The sequence below is a fragment of the Coenobita brevimanus genome, chromosome 21 (assembly GCF_032717465.1).
Source record: "Coenobita brevimanus isolate Jiangsu-jjx chromosome 21, ASM3271746v2, whole genome shotgun sequence".
Lineage (NCBI taxonomy): Eukaryota > Metazoa > Arthropoda > Malacostraca > Decapoda > Coenobitidae > Coenobita > Coenobita brevimanus.
In genome coordinates, this window is record NC_136974.1 from 37,457,313 (window position 1) to 37,471,123 (window position 13,811).

Here is a 13,811-nt window from a genome sequence, read left to right on the forward strand (position 1 = left end):
AGTACACTTATGGTAATGACAATGATGATGATAATAATAATGATGATGATGATTCCTTTATTTCAGGCTGGTGACTATGTGGTGGGTGGCAGTGTGTGTGAGCAGCTGGTGTGTGGTGAGCATCAGGAGGGTTGGGAGGTGTGTGGGCTGCTGGGTCAGGCACACCAATACGCCAACCTGTCAGCAAGGGCGCGATTCCTTGACTTTGCCCTCACGTACGCACCTTCGTCACATCTGGAGAACTTCATTAATGCCAGGTGTGCTTCAGTAACCCTTTCATTGATGTCTTTATTTATTTAGTTAGTTAGTTATTTGTTCATTTGTTTATTTCTCATCCCTCAAGTGCATGATTTTCTGACTTTGCCCTCAGATTCATTCCCATATCACATCTTGAGACTCTTAATAATGTGTTGTGTGCATCAGTAACTCTTTTAAGACGATGATGTTTAGTTTATTCTTTCCGCTTCCCAGCCTCCTATGCAGAAGGGGTAATATGTATGCCAGTAATGCTTCATATACATTGTCCTCACCTGTGCATCTGTGATACACCTTAAAGATATCATAGAAAGCCAGGTATCACATCCACACTGCACCTGTCAATATCCTCTAACTCCAGAAGAAACTATATAACAACAAATGAACATATGGTGGTCAAGGGGGTTAAGGCTCTCCACCTGGATGTGATCTACAAGTGTTTGGAACCAAGGAGAGGTTGGGGTTTATTCCTAACATAATATGCAGTGGAATGAGCAACCAAGCACTCTCTCTTGAATAGCTGGACTGAGTAGTTAAGCCTAAAACAGTCACAGTCCTGATTGAGCAGTAAAGGATTGAATGGTGGATGGATGGATGATGGATGGATGGATGATGGACGGATGATTGAATGGATGGATGATGGATGGATGATTGAATGGATGATGGATGGATGAATGGATGGATGGATGGATGGATGGGTAGATGGATGGATGATGAATGGGTGATGGATGGATGGATGGGTTTATCGCCTCACATCATCATCTTATATGTTTTCTCCAATGCCTTTGCACACCCAGCATGCATTCCTTAGAGACTCTCGCCCAACATTTTGTAATCTCCCCATTCCTCTTCAATTTTACTGTTCCTATCACTACAGTATATGAGTCTGATACCAGGGTGAGTTAAGATGTGGATTGTGTAAATTTATATGATATTTAATAGATTTTTCTTATTTTTTTCACCCACTCTACTTCTGGCTTCATTCATCAGCCTTGCCTACTTTCCCACAGACTCCACTCTCACTCCCTCACACATCCCAACCCCTCTCCTATCCCATTCCCAGAATTTCCAGATGAAGATTAGGCTTTCACTAATCAGGGTGAAATTTATCATGCCTGAATGGAGAAGCTGGTGAACGTTAGAAGTGTGTCCTGTAGCTGACTGATGATGATGATAATGATGATGATGTTACTAATTATCCACTTCCCTCTTACATCTGCAGGAACCAGGTAGAGATGGCCATGTTGTACTCAAAGGTCAACACTCAGATGGACATCAACAACTCCTCGGTGGACTCAGACGATGGCTTTGTTGACGCCCCTTCACATGTTAGTCTTCAGAGCTGTGTATGTTGTTGTGGAATGTGTTTGATCTCTGGCATTACCTGTTTTGTCCTATGAAATAATTTGCATTCTGTACTGTAGAATTCTCTGTTAGTGTGTTAAAAAAGAAAATTTTTAGCTTTTAGATATGACTTTTACTTAATAGTGTATCATCCACTCATTCAGTGTAGTACTGCCCTCAGGTGACTGCCATTTTTTCTCTTCTTTCTTTCCTTCCTTCCTCTTCAGTCTTTCTTTCCTTCCATTCTTTCCTCTTCCTTTTGTCTACAGATGACTTTACACTGAGTGACAAGCCAAATGGTTTCATGTACACTAGGAAACAATTTACTATGCTGAGTGGTAACCATATAACCAAATTATGGTGCCTAGTGGTTTAGTGGGTAATTAAGGTGCTCCAGTCGGATTGAGCCTGGGCAGTTTTATATCCAATGGGTGGCTGGGATTTATTGCTTATGTAATGCCACTCAGGGATGAGTGAGGCTGGTCACTCTCATCTTGAATGTCAGGACCAACTTGCCTAGCTCCAGGCTTCTATGCACGTCATGGGGCATCGCACAGGATTGGATGATGATGATAATGACAGTAGTGCTGGAGAGGGATGTCTGCATGTGGTGGCACAAATATAATCTGGCAGCTCAACTGCCAGTTTATACAAACAAAATGACCTTTAGCTGCATCCCTATCCCCTGAGAGGAGGATGGTGGACTGCAGGAAGAAGGTAACTTCAGCCTGCAGTCAACTGGGTTCTGTTTCTGCTTTTGTCCCTCACATCACATCCACCCACCAAACAGACTGAAGAAGATGAGTCACCAGAGGAGACAGGCACAAGAGATGGTGATGGTAGGGAGAGTGGGACTAGTGAGCGAGGCCTGCTGGGTGGAATGACTCGCTCAATACTCTCCGTCACCGCAGCCACAACAGCCACGCTTGTCAACACTGTGGCATCTAAACAGTTCTGGAAGTCTGCCGTTAAGTAAGTTACAAGCAGCATTTATAATTTTTCTTCATGCCAGATATACTCCTTTTTACTCAAACTTGGCCTAAAATTGCTACCTTCCCATCTTGAATGCTGTGTTGTAACAATAAATTATGACTAGAATATGATGCTAGTCACAAAGAAATGCTATGAAAATGATGTAGAGTTGTAGCATTCTTTTCTGCCACTAAACTGTGACATTAGTTAAAAAAAAAAAAAAATGGGGTCAAGTTAAAGTGAAACGACAATACCACAGAAGTTGTTTTTGTTTCCGCCTTACCTGTACTATACTTGTGTTCTTTCCTCTCTCACATTCATAGCAAATGTGTGGCCATTGCACTGGACAGTCTGTTAATAGCTTCACTTACTATTGTGTTTGACTTGCCCTGTTTCTGGATCCCACTCACCCTTTTGATGTACTGGGAAATTGGGTTATGATGGTAATGGTGATGATGATGGAGTGATTATGATGAAAGTGATGTTGATTGATGGAGATGATGATGGTGGTGATATGTGATGACAGTGGTGGTAATGGTGATGATGATGGTGATAGAGGTGATAATCATTTGTGTACTCTCGTTTGACACAGTTGGATGCAGCCACTATCAGAGCTGTCATGTGAGAGTGAGAGGAGTCAGCTGTGCCCGGACACCAATGCAGACCTCCTCAAGCAGGGATGTCACGCCTTCTATGCCGACATCATCCCAGACTGCCACATCAGCTCTCTTGGTGAGTTGATGACAGAATAAACCCTGTATTGTATAATATTGGTAATAATATCCAACTTCATATACAAATTACAACACACAAATGCAAATTCTTGTGTACATCTGTCAACATCATTGCAGGCCACCACATCAGGCCATGTTGTAGTACAGATCCAGATTCATTATTCATACAGTTTATTTTGGTCTGTTAGCTGCATTATCATTCTCACATGTGAATTTGTTTGTAAAAGTATGTCATCATCATCCCAGGTTGTGTTATTAGGTCTCTTGGAAAGCAACAGAGTATTCAGACCCAATAGTGTGAAGTTTTGATATATGTGATTTGATGTGTTATTGGTTTTGCAGCACAGACAGTGTACCTAAGGCCATTGTCTCTTTGGTACCTGAGGTCTTGGAAATAATTGTAGCTTGATAAATTTACACTTTGTATCATTTACATCTGTGACAAAAATACATACATGATACTGGTGTCTAAGCATACTTAAATTGGCTCAGTATATTCAGCTCATGTGTGGATGAAAATACACTATGGAACACAAGGGAAATGGGGACCAGTAATTTTTTTTTATCTGTTGTTTTCCACTATCAGCATTTCAACACTTTTCTCTAATTACCATATATTTGGAGGACTAATGATATACAATGTTGAGGGACATTTGTGTTTTAGGTGTGAGTTACCAGAGCTATGCAGGTGCCACCATCACCAGTCCTGCCCTAGACTTCTCCATGGCCCTCCTGCGTATCGGCCTCATCCAGGAGACTCTCACTCAGGGCGCCTCTGTCAAGACTACACCCACAGGTAAGCAAGACATGGACTTTACTGTAATAAACCTGGTGTTTTGTGTAAGTCAGTATAGTGTCATTCTTTCAGTTACATTTATTTGTTTATTAACTTATTTTTACCATGGTGGGAAAGAGAAGCAAATTGTTATCTTCATTTTAAGCCTACCCACTCACAAAGGTTGTGCCTGTTGTTTATATTGTTCTACCAATTACAGGTACCAGCTTATTGTATTCAGCCAAGACGAAATGTCCCTAGGCATTTGGGGTTCATCATCTCTTTATTTAATATTTCCCACCTAAAGATTGAGTGAGGTAGGAGCAAGAAGAAAGGAAAGAGGCAGTAAGAGTTAACATGTGTCTAATGTTTGTGTGGAAAGTTGTGAGTGAGGCAGCACGAGGAGTGTTGCGAGAGGACCTTCCACTGGGTCTGATGCTGCTGGGGCTACTGCAGGACCCAAACCATGCAAGGGCTGTGTTGGCACCTCTACCTCGCACACACCTTTCACTACAGGTCAGTCACACCGTGTCACAGTGGCAGCTATGATGAGGTAAACATACAGTAATGGCAGGTTTGGGTATCATTCATCCGGTTTTAGAGAGCTTTTTTGTTGAATATTCATTTTTCTTTTGTTGGGACATCGCAGTAAACTCATGGTGAAGATGATGAACAATCTTCAGAACTGCTTTGAGAACTAAATATTAATGTAGGACACACATAACACTAACCTTCTCGAGAACCCAGGAATTTCTCACATTTTGCGTAAGATGATACTTCAGTAAGGAAACAAACCAAAGCTTTCCAATGATAATCTCTGCTTTTTTATTATTTTTACAGATGATGCAGTACTTTTATGCCCTACAAATATACACCAGTCTCCACCCCTGGACCAAACCATCCTTGGCTCCTGTCTACCTCAGCGACCCATCCAGTGTTATAGCTAGTGTTGGTAACATTATTGACACGCAAGACCTTAATGAAGTCACAGAAGATGTCAAGCAATACGTTGAGCTTTTCCGAAGTACCCGGGAGCTTGTAGCAGATTACGCACAAGGCCAGGCACTTCAGAGACTTGGTGCAGGAGTGGACATTGATAGATTCTTGTCTGATGCAGGATATAAGGAGGACACAGTACTTGGTCTGGCCATGACACTAGATTCAGAGGTGCTCGATTTAGCTCTCACACTGGCCAGAAAGTACGAGGTGTCTCTGTGGGATGTTTACATGACACACCTCCAACACCTCTTTGACTCAGAGATCACAACAACTGAGATACGCAAACACATCACTGAAAAGAAGTTAGTTGAGACATTGAGTAAGCAGTCTAAAGAGTTTGTGACACGAATGGAACAAAATGTTTTCTTAACAGTGGATGGCTGTGATCATGACCGATTGTTGTTGTATTATTCATTGTTGGAGCAGTGTGGGGGAGCAGAAGCATTGACTAAACAGGCAGCCTCACACATTAAGCTGCTCAAGAAACTGAAGGGCACAGCTGAAGGATTAAACTATAAATTACTGCTGAAGCCAGATTCCGATGTGCTGTCAATCCTTCAACCAGTGTTGACTACTGAGAATGTAAATAGCCTAGCCAAAGTAGCAAAGAGTGTACCATGCAAGAAAGGTGCAGGTATCGAGCCAAGCACTGTGTATTGTGCATGGGCTCAAAAGTTTTTCTTTAACATTCCATCAGACAAGAAACTGAAGACATCAGACTGGGTGCACAGGTAAGACTCCTAAGCAAGTACAGAATTTAAAAAAATAATAATAATAATCATCATATGGAAAGGATTAATTGTTCGTGTGCTTATCAGTTTGATAAATGACATCCATTTCATGAGTGGTAGGAGAATTACCAGGCTTGTTATGGAGCACTGTATACAGTAGTTAATGAAGATGGTTTACTGGAAGATGTAACTTTTGTATGTTCTTTTGTTTTGTAAAAAGTTTCTGCAAAAGTTTGTGCTTGAATATTTTTTTGTAAACAGATATATTTATATGAAGTAGAGACGACAGAATACAACATAAAAATATCCCAGGTATGAGTCGTGTGGGCAGTACATCCAGAAAATGAGTGCCAGTGATGTTGAGAGATTCATTAGTCATGGTTTACTGGAAGATGTAACTTTTGTATGTTCTTTTGTTTTGTAAAAAGTTTCTGCAAAAGTTTGTGCTTGAATATTTTTTTGTAAACAGATATATTTATATGAAGTAGAGACGACAGAATACAACATAAAAATATCCCAGGTATGAGTCGTGTGGGCAGTACATCCAGAAAATGAGTGCCAGTGATGTTGAGAGATTCATTAGTCATGTGGTGTTGTCCGAGGTGGCCCAGGCTGTCCCCCTTGAGGCTCGCACAGAGATCACACGCAGGGCTGTAAAGTTTTGTCACCAGCAGCAGGGCAAGCAGAAGGTGAGGGTCTTATTTACAGGGTACAGTACTGTGTTTCTCTTCACCACAGAACAGTGAAGCTGACAAGGAGCCTAGACATGGTAGTGCTATTTACCCTGGGTAGAGCAAACCAACTGCAGTGTCTGTGTAGGAGACAAACCTCTTTATGTTTCCCTGCACCCTGGTCCAATCCTGGTGAGCAGTTGTCCACCATAAGGGGACAGCATTTCCCTGTATGGTACATATGCTGTAGTGTACCTGTAAGAAGGCCCCATAGAAGCAGTCGCCTACCTTTGATGACAAGTGTGCTCAGCCTTAAGCTTGGGTATAAGCAACAACAGAACAGTGATGAGTGGTCCTGTAGTAACCTTCAGATGGTAGCTGTCTTTGTGAGTTTGTAGTGTGCAATTTTGTTGATTAGTATAAGTGACTGACCCTTTGAGTGGATATGTGAGAAAATCTGGTATGGAAGTTGAGGAAACAAAGAATGAATGATGGATGGGTATGGATAGATGATGTACCATGTGAGAGGAGGTGTTTACTTACCACATATGTTGCACTCTCGTTTATCTTGGCAGCCATCAAAATTGTCTCAGTTTTTCACAGCTTCTTATGGAGCACATTAGAAAAAAAAAAATAGTTGTATGGATGATTTGCTTATGAAGAGGAGCAGAAAAATTTGATGATGAATAATGAGTTAATGGATGTGTGGCCTATTTCATTGGACACTGTTAACTGTTCATGCACTTTTATGCTTTCCTTCCCACGCTTTTGGATCCTACCCTCCCTGTTTACATAGGATTGTAAGGTCAGAATTTGATTGCCATGACGATTACGGTGTCACACTACCCAGCGCATAGAAGTAATATTTAATCACTAAAGGTCAGGAACTTCTCAATGGAAATATGAAATAAAATTATCATGTAGTAACCATGATAAAATCATAGTGATCCAGAAACCTTCCTGGATTAATTTGCAGCCACTCATTTAGTAATGCATTGTATATTACTCCTAAAGAATGCAGAAGAGGAGGAAAAAATGAGTGTGAGTATTGTTAATCAGTATACTATGTTGTTGCTGTTCTTTATTATTATTATTATTATTAATTTTTTTTTGTTGGTCTATTTCTTCATCATGAGAATTTTTATTGTTGGTTCACATACAGACTGACATGAGTGTAATATTAAGAGTAATGTGTAGATATGGTTTGGGTATAAGAGGAAAATATAACAGTTGGTGGCAGCTTCAGCAGTGAAACGTTCAAAGCAGAAAGAATATCAGTACAATATTTAAGAAACATGCATGTGTGAAAAAAAATAATTATATCAATCAGGTACATTATTTTAGCACTGTATTAACCATATTTTTTCTATTATTTTGATGCTTGTTATAGTAATTTGTAACCTATGCATTACTGTACACCCATCCAGTGAATGATACACAAACATCTTACACTACACCACCATAGCACCCTACTTGTACTGATTGATACTATATTGTGTAGGTAAAATTTATTGCATTTCTTGTTTGTTGCACCCAGAAAGCTATTTTGCAGGCTGTATTTGTTCTCATTTATTTTTACTTTTGAATGCCAAGTTTGTAAGTTTTGTTTATTGGAATTTTATTTGTTTTGACTTCTTTTAAATATAGCACACTCGTGTGTTTTTCACCATTTTACCAGTTGCTTTGTGATACTGTATTTAATCAGTAACATGAAAATCAAATATTGCTAGTTAATTTGAAGTCATGTAGATTTTTGGCAATGCTGGATAATGACCAGCTAGTTAAGAGTAATTGTAATTTTTTATGCAGTGTGCAAGATGGCATATTAAGTTAAAATGGAAGTTTTAGAGATCAGTGCCATCTCAGCCGGCTTCTGAATGTGTCTACTTGATCAGTCAGTCGGTCTGTCAGTCAGTCAGAAAGTCAGCCATTCATCAGTCAGTCTACCAAATAGTCATAATTCAATCAGTCAGTCAGTTAGTTAAATATTTAGTCAGTCAGTCAATCATTCTTTTGTTCTGTCATCAACATACTGATACCACATCCCTCTCTCATCCCCAGTCTGATGATGAGGGTGGTGGAGGCAGAGGCAACTGGAGTGAAGTAGCAAGTGTGTTAGAGCGTTGGGGTGAACATCTTAGCCTCCTTCGCTCCGCCACCTTCACACGGCTCCAGGCCAGCTCGGATCCACGCCTCAGGGACTATGCTAAGAGAGTAAATTATTGTCTTTTATGCTGACTTTGCCCAGTAGGAAATACGATGCTGTTGTTGATCCTGATTCTTTCCGTCAGTAGCCAGAAAAAGGGGAATACAGTAGAGGGAGACTGAGGACATTTTACAGGGATTAATGATGGTCCTCTTATATTGTATTTTCTTATAATGATGATGATGATGATATTATTTCCATACTTTACAGAGACAGGCAGTAGTCCCCTTTTTTTACAATATTGACCATGAGAAATTTCCTGACAGTTTGCGGAGACAGGGAGCAGTGAAACCTTATTGCGAGAACTGGCATGTGCAGTGCTGGTGGAGGGATGTGACCTGTCTGTACTAGGAGAGGTGCTGACCATGTACCCAGATGCTGCTGTTACAACACCAGAGGATGTGCTCAGCGACACTATCAGGCTCCTCTGTGATCATTGGCGGGGCAACAAGGTACACGGGGAAGTGATACATTTTCCTGTTCTTCTTTCTTCTTAGTTTTATCTGCGTATCAGTCGGTCTATCTCCATCGGTCAATCATTGTATCAGTCTGTCTATCAGTTTATAGTTTTGTGGCTGAAATATATCATGTGGCTGTAGTCCATATTTCTACATCCTGCCTACTTCATTTTTTAGTGGGAAGAGCATTAGGTTGATGATGGTGGTGGTTGTGGTGGTGGTGGTGGTGGTGGTCATAGTCATGATGATGATGATGATGACATTGATGAAATTGATGAACTTTTCTACAGGTGAGCATCATCCCCGAAAGTGTTGATGCCGCAGCGACCTTAGATCATGTGTTGGGCGAGGTGGGGAGGTACCTGGAGGAGGGCGGGGAGGTGCTGGGGGAGGAGGAGGTGTTAGGGGAAGTGAGGGAGTTGTGTGAGGACCCAAACGTCCCGCTCCTCACCCGAGTCCAAGTCCTCACCATAGCACAGAAGGTGGGTTTTGAAGTGAGCGTGTTTAGTATGTTTGTTTTGACCTGATAAAGATCCTCAACTCCTTTCAGGTCAGTTTATGGGTGTAGTGAAATTGTAGGACTGATTTCACTAGTAACCAAGGAGACTCATTCTGCCTCATAACTGAGTAGATCTTCAGTATAAACCACTTTTTTTGATGCTACGGGTGTTGTCTTGGCCGCAGGCATATCTAAAGGTGAACTAAGTGGAATTGCAGTCTGAAGTTGCTTTCTCCTGCAGTCCACCATCCTTCATCTATTGGACAAGGAGAGAGTTGAGGTTTGTGGGATATTTCTATAGCTGGGCAGTGGAGCTGGCTAGTTAAGTCAGTGCCACTGCATTAAGGCATCCCTTTCCAGGACCTGAAGTTTGTAGTAAGATGATTTGGTTGAGCTAACAACTTATCCATTTATAAATTTAGATCAGTTCTACAGCTCAGCAGATTTCTCCCTTAACATGAATAAAGAAATCTCCCATTAGCCAGAATAAAGATTAGAGAGACATCCCTAACTTTGTTTTTAACCCCCACAACCCAGGTATGTCTCACCTAAAGCTAATGTAAGTTGTTGAGCATTGACCAGAATGAAATATACAAGACATACCACAACTGAAGGGGTTAATGCTGAGAATAGGCAGGTCATGTATTCTTAAAGTTACTGGTCTGTGGTAATCTAGGTTCAGTGGGGTAATAATCATGGGACTGGATGTTTCTTAGGAACTCTTAGCCATTTGGGGTAAAGGTTATGTGTTGCTGGCATCATTTTAGATTCCCAAGAAGCAAGTGGAGGTTTTATGATCAAGTACATTAATGTCAACTGGGTTGTCATAATTATCTGCCCTTAAATGCTCTGACATCACTATACTAGCCTTCCCCACACTTTAGAGGAGGTAATATAGGACTGGCCCGTATATATACGGTGTGCTTAGCAAATTCTCATCAAGTTATGCAGTAGTTTAAAACAAGGCAGTCTCATGGAGGGCCAAACAGACCAACATGGCTATTTGGTTTCTTCACCCTTTTATTACCAAATGACTTATTTTTTACCCTGTTTATAAGGTATACCAATCTAATTATCCTTCTCCTCCAACAGCACCTAACTTTAAGTGAGGAAGACCTTCAGCTGGAACGAGTGATGCGCACTGGCGGCATTGTGCAAGAAGCATGGCCTGGCGGAGAAGGTGAAGATGAAAGAATAGAGGTAGGTGGCAGTATTGTTATCATTGTCACTGTCATTATTCTCACATCATCATTGTCATTGTCATCAGTATAATCATCACTATTATTGTAACTGTGATGATGTGTTTGAAAATGATGTCTCATGATAAGCTAGATGTTTTCATAGCTTTTCCTTTCATATGTACTTCAATCCTTACGGGGTTTTTTATGATAACAGGTTGATCCAAGCCAGCTGGATAGTGTTGAGGGAAGAGGAGCCTTGTTAAACTCACTCTTAGAGCAGACCACCACCATCACACAGGCTAAGGCTCTTGTTCAGCTTCTTTCACTCTGGCCCCCATTTAACCAGCAGGTGAGTGGCAGTCTAGGCTGAAACACAGCGTCAGGTAAATTGGGGTAAAACCAAGCAGAGACTTTGACATTATTGCAGATCATATTACATATAGATATCTTTTTTTCACCAAAAGCTTCTGGCACCTGTTAGGAAGTAAATAACTGGTCTTGACACATGGTTTGGCTTCCAGTTCATAGAAAATATTAGTTGTCCAGTATGCATGTATGTTTATTCCAGTTTATAATACAGGATTATGAAGACCCCTCTACCAACCCATGGCTGAGGGTTTGTGAGTGTACACTGGAAGTGACCAAAGACAGCCCTATCCCTGGCTTGGAGCTGGTCTGGCAGGCTGCCACTCACGCATTCTCTTATGACCAGGTATGTTGCTTGTTGGGTAAAAAAAAGTGGAAGATTTGAGGCAGAGGAGGGAAGAATTATGGGAAATGAGAGTTTTTTTTTTTCATAATGGCCTGGTATGATGTTTGATAGAAAAGAAGGACAGTTGAGACAGAGGAGGGAAGAACTGAGGCAGGGGGAGACAGCTGTTTTCACAATCCTTTCATACATATCAGTACGACATTGATCTCCAACATGATTATCACTTATGCAGACCTGCATGATTGATTGTAGTCATTATATTTTTTATCTACAAGCTTCTCAACCTAGTTCTTTGAAGCTGCAATTGAGAAGACAGCAGGTAGTGATGTAGTGCATAGAGCTGTGGCCTGCTGTCAAGTGGACATGAGATTGATCTCAGGCACGGGCAGGGGATCTTTAGGGAAATAATTGTGTGTGTGTATTCAGGAGAGGGGTAGGAAAAGGGTTAATCAGTTTTCTTGTTATGTCTGACATGGTGGAAAGTATGGGATTAGGGAACTGGAAACTCCATGTGAACATAGGGAACAAGTTGACATGATGATGATAATGTTTCAGCTTGGCATTGAGAGCATCAAGAGTCTAGTGAAGAGACTGCAGGGGGTGGGTCGTGTGGGCGTTCGATGGAGCTCTAAAGTGGCTCTACTCTCAGAAGACCCCACCATCCACTCTGCCCTACTAGACAACCTGAAGGAGATTGAGGAGGTCAGTTCACTTTGGCTCATATATTTAATTTGAATATCAGTATGCCTTCAGCCTGGAGCAAAGAAATTCAAGACTTGAATGATGGACGAATAGCTGTATAGTTTCTTTTTCACTGGACTCCTTGTTGATGGCTCTGGTTTTGTACTTTTCCATTCCTCTTGCTCTCGGGACATTTTGTTGATGTGTCTCCCATTTTGTTCTTTCCCCTTCCTCATTTTGTAGCTTTCCCACCAAGTGTATGTGTGGAAAATAGGGATAGAATGATGATGATAAGTTAATGATTTTCTTAAAAACACTGCAGTTGAGAGAGAGTGATTACGATGGTGATCTGTTGCAAGAGGTGGTACGGCGAGAGCTGGTGGCATCTATCCTGTCTTCACCATTGTATGCCCCCCTTGTTGCTCATCTGGTAAGTAGCCACAATTGTGCGTTGAAAGAAGAGTGGGACAGGGAAAGAAAGATGCTGGTGCTATGAAGGCCTTGATATTATAGAGGTCTTGGTGTCGTGGCTGCAAGAGGATTGTGTGAAGGTGTGTTAGCACCTGGATGACAAATTGGTATGACATGTGTAGTTTGTTGGTACCCACAGTAAAGTATAGACATGAGACTGAGTGTGGCACGAGTGTGAAAAGCCAGTGGAAAGCAGTGGAACTGTGATTTGAAGGGAATGTGTGTGGAGATATGAGACTGGGTGTGGCATGAGTATGAAAAGCCAGTGGAAAGCAGTGGAACTGTGACTTGAGGGGAATGAGCGTGGAGGTCGTATATTGGTTAGGATAAAAATTAATGTGGTTTGCAAAAGATGTGGAGAAAGTAAATCAGTTGATAATATGGCTTTAAACTTTACAGAAAGGGTTCTTGGATCCTCCTGTAATACATCTGTTTCACTGTCTGTTGCCAGACACCCTAATTCAAAAAGGGGTGGCCACAGATGAATTGCCGCCATGTCACCATGTCCTGCCATTTCTCCAACTCATCCCTCTGTCTCATACTTAGCCTCTCCTACCTCCTTTCCCTGCCATTTCACTCACATACACTCTCCTTGTTAATCTCTCTTTCCCCGCAGATGGAGACAGGAGACCAAGAGCTGCTTAGATGTTCTGTGAGACAACTGGAGGTGGCCGGCAAACACCATGAGGCTGCCAGTTTGGCCCTAACACAGTCCAGCATTCCTCGCTCCCTGCACAACATGACCGCGGCTCTTAAAACATATCACAAGTGGCTGTAGGAAGGGATTACGAATGAGGTACTTTGGGATAGAAATGATAGATGATACATTCAGTCCTCATATAAAGTTAGGGTGCTGATCAGTCAATGTCTTTTCTTCACTTAGTTGCTTGTAATTCATTATAAAATTATTTAGGTGTCAGAAATGAGTGTTATTTGCACTTTAACCCCATAGTCACGAACTAGAATTGTCTTACCAAAAGTTGCTCTACTCAGGGTCATAATATACGTTGCTCATGAAGCTCTGTAGCACCTCTTCCTGAGCGATTAATTTTGCATAGTACATGTTAACATTCTTTTGTGTTATTTTTATCATTTACATATCAACCTACTTTGCATCAGTAA

At 41.3% G+C, this 13,811-nt stretch overlaps 1 protein-coding gene across 1 annotated transcript in view; it reads left to right on the plus strand.

Annotated features, from left to right (window-relative positions):
- Nucleotides 1–13,467, plus strand: part of LOC145392217 (NBAS subunit of NRZ tethering complex-like) — a 96,214-nt gene extending 82,747 nt beyond the window's left edge. The window contains exons 26-42 of the mRNA XM_080266669.1: nucleotides 67–257; nucleotides 1,478–1,583; nucleotides 2,390–2,571; nucleotides 3,164–3,303; nucleotides 3,970–4,101; nucleotides 4,463–4,596; nucleotides 4,921–5,810; nucleotides 6,331–6,499; nucleotides 8,543–8,695; nucleotides 8,954–9,139; nucleotides 9,436–9,627; nucleotides 10,737–10,844; nucleotides 11,040–11,174; nucleotides 11,406–11,537; nucleotides 12,093–12,239; nucleotides 12,541–12,648; nucleotides 13,306–13,467. Coding sequence (XP_080122795.1) covers nucleotides 67–257; nucleotides 1,478–1,583; nucleotides 2,390–2,571; nucleotides 3,164–3,303; nucleotides 3,970–4,101; nucleotides 4,463–4,596; nucleotides 4,921–5,810; nucleotides 6,331–6,499; nucleotides 8,543–8,695; nucleotides 8,954–9,139; nucleotides 9,436–9,627; nucleotides 10,737–10,844; nucleotides 11,040–11,174; nucleotides 11,406–11,537; nucleotides 12,093–12,239; nucleotides 12,541–12,648; nucleotides 13,306–13,467 — 3,267 coding nt within the window. The remainder of the gene's footprint in view (nucleotides 1–66; nucleotides 258–1,477; nucleotides 1,584–2,389; nucleotides 2,572–3,163; nucleotides 3,304–3,969; nucleotides 4,102–4,462; nucleotides 4,597–4,920; nucleotides 5,811–6,330; nucleotides 6,500–8,542; nucleotides 8,696–8,953; nucleotides 9,140–9,435; nucleotides 9,628–10,736; nucleotides 10,845–11,039; nucleotides 11,175–11,405; nucleotides 11,538–12,092; nucleotides 12,240–12,540; nucleotides 12,649–13,305) is intronic.
- Nucleotides 13,468–13,811: the final 344 nt, after the last annotated feature.